We start from the raw sequence: 6,381 nt of genomic DNA on the forward strand, positions 1-6,381 counted from the left end.
GCGAAGGTTTGAGCAAAACATGCTAACTGTTCTGCCTTTGGCTGCACAGACGAGCACACTGTTTAGAGTCCCAGCCTCAGAGGAGACAAGAGAGCAGTGGATTTATTGATTTATTTAGGCTACTGTATATTGCTGCTGCCACACAGATCTAAAATAAACAAGCGATTTATTTCCCAGCTGTTTACCTTCACAGACATAACCGACTGTTTTTGTAACTCATGTGTGTTTTTAACGTAAACTTGTGTGTGAATGAGAACTTAGATTAGTACTCACATGCCGTGACAGCAGCTTTCTGTCCGCGTGCTTCAGATGCGTGCGCTCAGAAAAACGTATATCTGAAGTTTAAACTCGTATGGTTTAAAACGCATGATTTCAGAGCGATAAACATGATAATCAAAACCAAAACAGATGTTTTTAGCAGATACGAGCTGTAAAGGCGCAGCTCTATTCTGGAAAAGGGGGCGGGGAGCAGCAGCTCATTTGCATTTAAAGACACAGGCCCGAAAAACAGCTCGTTTCTGCTCCCACTCAAAATAGGCATTTTCAAAATTATATAATAAATGATCTGTGGAGTATTTTGAACTGAAACTTCACATACACATTCTGGGGACACCAGAGACCTATATTACATATTGTAAAAAGGGGCATAATATGTCACCTTTAAATAAAACCAAGAGCTGTTCCATTCCTAAATGTCCAGGAAAACGATCTCTTTCTCAAAACAAGTAAACTGGAACAAAATACCATATTGAAAACCAATGATTTTGTCAAGCACAAAACTTGCCAACACCTATATTTTTTGAGACGTTGTGTGGTTTGGATGATTTTGAAGCAATAAAGTACTAAATATTTATTACTGTACTAAACCGTAAATATTTAAATATTTATATTATTTTTCAAACAATTTTTTTTTTGAAAATTTAATTACAAAATGTAATGTATAACTTACAAATACATTACACATTTTTAAAGCACAAAATGTATTTACATTTGAAAACACATTTATACTGTTTTTCAAACTAAATATTTTTTAAAAACACTTTAGACAAAAATATAAAAGTAAAAAAAAATATTATATAATATTAATTATTAATAACAAATATGTATTTATAATTTACATAATTATATTATCAATATACATTTTCTTTATATTTCTATATTATTTGCATTAATGATACTTAATTATAATTATTATAATAATTATTAATACTTATTTACATTAATAATTTACATATTTTTCACACACATAAAACATTTATATTCTCTTACTACTCTTATTTTGTCACTGTTTCACTTTTTTTGTGCATAATTATATAAGTGTAGCTGATCAGCATGCATGCAGCTTGATAACATTACTTATTCACATCCCACATTCTCCAAGTAAAATGTGGAGTCTTACACACATACATAAACTTTTTAAAGAGATCAAATAGTAAACACTGAAAAATCAGAAACACCAATTTAAATTATACAATTTTAAGACTGTAAATCCAAAAAGTACCACAATGGGAGAAAAGCTGTATGTGGGGCAAGTATTCCACATCATAAAATTAATTTACACATGAATGGAATGCTGAACTGACCAGACATTATTGCATTATTGAATAATGTTGTGGTAGGGGCTAAACTGGGCCACCCTGGAAGCATGTCCCATTTTTGGCAGAGAGATTTTTTTTAGTTGGGATAGCCCTCTCAGAAGTAGCCTGCGTGTTTACATTCCAAGCAATTCCCTTTCCACTCCGTACAGGGATATGGGCTCCAACATTTGAGTTGCTTAATTACAGTCATGTGACCCTCAATAACTTCAATCTTTTCAGTTCAGAGCTAAAACTTGCTACTAAAACTACAACAGCAAACCAGATATTTACTTGAGCAACATAAGAGCACATAAGCTTACCGGTAAATGGGTAAGAGGCACATCCACCTGCCCAAGGAAGTCATCTCTGGTCTGTATAAAAAAAGAGAAACAACAGAGAGAAAGCGAGAAGAAATTAAAATATCAGAAAAAAAAATAGTAATTCAGAGATTTGGCTGCGAAACAGTGACTGACTTTAGCAGGACTTGGCAAGGAAAACCACAAAGATGAGGATAAATACACACCTGTATAACCCAAGAAGAATGAATGAACGTGAATGTATGAGAAAGAGAAAAAGAAGGAAATACAGTAGTAAGGGCAGTGTTAATTTCAAAAACGTCACTTCAAATGGGAAAAACCTGACAACCAACCAAGTGAAGAGCAGGAAATGGGCAATGAGTGAGGGTCAAAATGGGGCTGTGCAATTAATCGCATGCGATTGTCATGCGCATCTCGTCAGTAAAGCCGGTTCCGTGATTGGTAGTAAATCTACATCACCTGCTTTCAGATGGAGCGGCATTTAATACATAGAGCCGTAGTTCACTGACAAGCTAGGCAACATCGCGTTCATAATCGAATGCGATTCATCTGTGATTATGAACGCGATGTTGCCTAGCTTGTCAGTGAACTACGGCTCTATGTATTAAATGCCGCTCCATCTGAAAGCAGGTGATGGCGATTTACTACCAATCAAGGAACCGGCTTTACTGATGAGATGCGCATGACAATCGCATGCGATTAATTGCACAGCCCAGTATTAGGGATATAAAATATGGTCATACAGAATAGGTGCTTTATACGTACTAATTAAGTTAAACATGGTCGCACCCACTCTTTCATTACAAAAAATAGACTTTATTCTCATAATGCTAAAACATTACTTTGTAAAGTCTTTTTTATGCTGACCATTGTTTTTAATAAATACCATTATAATCTGTGAACTGGGATTAAGCCACAAACCAACTACATATCAGTTCAACTGACCAGTGGACTCACCATGACACAGCTTCCCAGGTTGAGGTGCTTGAGCTCTGGGCAGAATGTGAGGATGCTCAATATGGCTGATTGCTGCATGGGAAAAGAAATAAAATGGAGAAAACAGTGATGATTAACACATACCACTAATGAGAGAACAACTGCTGCTGCCACACAGATCTAAAATAAACAAGCGATTTATTTCCCAGCTGTTTACCTTCACAGACATAACCGACTGTTTTTGTAACTCATGTGTGTTTTTAACGTAAACTTGTGTGTGAATGAGAACTTAGATTAGTACTCACATGCCGTGACAGCAGCTTTCTGTCCGCGTGCTTCAGATGCGTGCGCTCAGAAAAACGTATATCTGAAGTTTAAACTCGTATGGTTTAAAACGCATGATTTCAGAGCGATAAACATGATAATCAAAACCAAAACAGATGTTTTTAGCAGATACGAGCTGTAAAGGCGCAGCTCTATTCTGGAAAAGGGGGCGGGGAGCAGCAGCTCATTTGCATTTAAAGACACAGGCCCGAAAAACAGCTCGTTTCTGCTCCCACTCAAAATAGGCATTTTCAAAATTATATAATAAATGATCTGTGGAGTATTTTGAACTGAAACTTCACATACACATTCTGGGGACACCAGAGACCTATATTACATATTGTAAAAAGGGGCATAATATGTCACCTTTAAATAAAACCAAGAGCTGTTCCATTCCTAAATGTCCAGGAAAACGATCTCTTTCTCAAAACAAGTAAACTGGAACAAAATACCATATTGAAAACCAATGATTTTGTCAAGCACAAAACTTGCCAACACCTATATTTTTTGAGACGTTGTGTGGTTTGGATGATTTTGAAGCAATAAAGTACTAAATATTTATTACTGTACTAAACCGTAAATATTTAAATATTTATATTATTTTTCAAACAATTTTTTTTTTGAAAATTTAATTACAAAATGTAATGTATAACTTACAAATACATTACACATTTTTAAAGCACAAAATGTATTTACATTTGAAAACACATTTATACTGTTTTTCAAACTAAATATTTTTTAAAAACACTTTAGACAAAAATATAAAAGTAAAAAAAAATATTATATAATATTAATTATTAATAACAAATATGTATTTATAATTTACATAATTATATTATCAATATACATTTTCTTTATATTTCTATATTATTTGCATTAATGATACTTAATTATAATTATTATAATAATTATTAATACTTATTTACATTAATAATTTACATATTTTTCACACACATAAAACATTTATATTCTCTTACTACTCTTATTTTGTCACTGTTTCACTTTTTTTGTGCATAATTATATAAGTGTAGCTGATCAGCATGCATGCAGCTTGATAACATTACTTATTCACATCCCACATTCTCCAAGTAAAATGTGGAGTCTTACACACATACATAAACTTTTTAAAGAGATCAAATAGTAAACACTGAAAAATCAGAAACACCAATTTAAATTATACAATTTTAAGACTGTAAATCCAAAAAGTACCACAATGGGAGAAAAGCTGTATGTGGGGCAAGTATTCCACATCATAAAATTAATTTACACATGAATGGAATGCTGAACTGACCAGACATTATTGCATTATTGAATAATGTTGTGGTAGGGGCTAAACTGGGCCACCCTGGAAGCATGTCCCATTTTTGGCAGAGAGATTTTTTTTAGTTGGGATAGCCCTCTCAGAAGTAGCCTGCGTGTTTACATTCCAAGCAATTCCCTTTCCACTCCGTACAGGGATATGGGCTCCAACATTTGAGTTGCTTAATTACAGTCATGTGACCCTCAATAACTTCAATCTTTTCAGTTCAGAGCTAAAACTTGCTACTAAAACTACAACAGCAAACCAGATATTTACTTGAGCAACATAAGAGCACATAAGCTTACCGGTAAATGGGTAAGAGGCACATCCACCTGCCCAAGGAAGTCATCTCTGGTCTGTATAAAAAAAGAGAAACAACAGAGAGAAAGCGAGAAGAAATTAAAATATCAGAAAAAAAAATAGTAATTCAGAGATTTGGCTGCGAAACAGTGACTGACTTTAGCAGGACTTGGCAAGGAAAACCACAAAGATGAGGATAAATACACACCTGTATAACCCAAGAAGAATGAATGAACGTGAATGTATGAGAAAGAGAAAAAGAAGGAAATACAGTAGTAAGGGCAGTGTTAATTTCAAAAACGTCACTTCAAATGGGAAAAACCTGACAACCAACCAAGTGAAGAGCAGGAAATGGGCAATGAGTGAGGGTCAAAATGGGGCTGTGCAATTAATCGCATGCGATTGTCATGCGCATCTCGTCAGACCCTAGGTCAAAAGTCAAAGTCAGCATGAGTGTATTAATGTATGAACCGCCAATCACAAGCCTTCAATCCACCCACCCATTCCAATAAGCTAAACTGTGAGATTGTCAGCTGTGACTGTCAGGTGTTTGGGTCACGGTAGACCAGTAGATTACCTGACCATTGTTGAAATGCCCATTCTTTGACCGATCATGACCAATGTGAGCCTGTGTGTGGAATAAACTTATTAAGACAACAAGGACGAGTACATACCCCCAGTTTGGGGTGCACAATGTTTAGGGCACTGAATGTAAATGAACCGCCATGATCATGCATCATAATAAAAATGACATTAATGCAATACTAATCCTAAGGCTTTAGCAACATTGCAGAAAAACAGTCCAAAAACACTCTTGATCAGCAAAGCAGAGCACAGAAAGTGAAAACAAATTAAAACAAAATAAAATAATATAATTCTTCCTAAACCCAGTTAGTGAGCACCAGAACAGCAGAATGGGTGGACAATAAAGCTCATTTATTGTGTAAAGGTTAAGTATGAGTCACTATTTGTGGTGGTGAGTGAACGACAGGGCCACAAATACATTCTCAAGCCCCTATTCATCACGGAAAACCCACCATGTCTGAGACATTCCTCTGATTAAATGTTAAGCATTTCAGAGCCAAATGGGGTTACAGCCACCAACAGCAGTTGTGAATCACAAACAGAAGCAAAATTAAGCCATTAATTAACCCAAAGGTATGAAGGAATGACCTAGAAAGCTCAAGAAGCTAGCTGAATCTGAAAGGTCACACTGTAGAAGAATTACATTCATTGTGTCTTGGTAAAGATTCCCGTCACTACGGAAACTATTTTCCTATCCTTCTGCAATAAAAGTGATGCTCTGAAGAAGTAAAAATGATTTAACTGATGTCTTGTAACTTCACAGCGACTTTGAGACCATTGAGATATAATGTCTTTATGACCCTGAAAGCCCCGTTCCCACACAATGCCCTGACTGAGTGTTAAAAATAAATATTTGCTTAGTCATCGTCCATTACAAAGCTGAGTTAGCAGATGACTCCAGCCATTAAAGAGGCCGAAAAGTGCAGAAACGGAGAAAACAAGACAGCAGGGAAGTGAGAACCAAGAGGCCATGTTTAAAGAGACGTGTACACAAAAAAAAAAAAAAAGGTAAAAAAAACCAAAAAAAAAATCAAAAGGGAAG

General features: G+C 35.2%; 1 protein-coding gene across 1 annotated transcript in view; it reads right to left on the reverse strand.

Moving 5' to 3' along the window:
- Positions 1-6,381, reverse strand: part of nedd4l (NEDD4 like E3 ubiquitin protein ligase) — a 79,889-nt gene that overhangs the window by 39,752 nt on the left and 33,756 nt on the right. Inside the window, exon 6 of the mRNA XM_016551918.1 lies at positions 4,760-4,810. Coding sequence (XP_016407404.1) covers positions 4,760-4,810 — 51 coding nt within the window. The remainder of the gene's footprint in view (positions 1-4,759; positions 4,811-6,381) is intronic.

Source organism: Sinocyclocheilus rhinocerous, unplaced genomic scaffold (assembly GCF_001515625.1).
Source record: "Sinocyclocheilus rhinocerous isolate Xijiao unplaced genomic scaffold, SAMN03320098_v1.1 scaffold585, whole genome shotgun sequence".
Lineage (NCBI taxonomy): Eukaryota > Metazoa > Chordata > Actinopteri > Cypriniformes > Cyprinidae > Sinocyclocheilus > Sinocyclocheilus rhinocerous.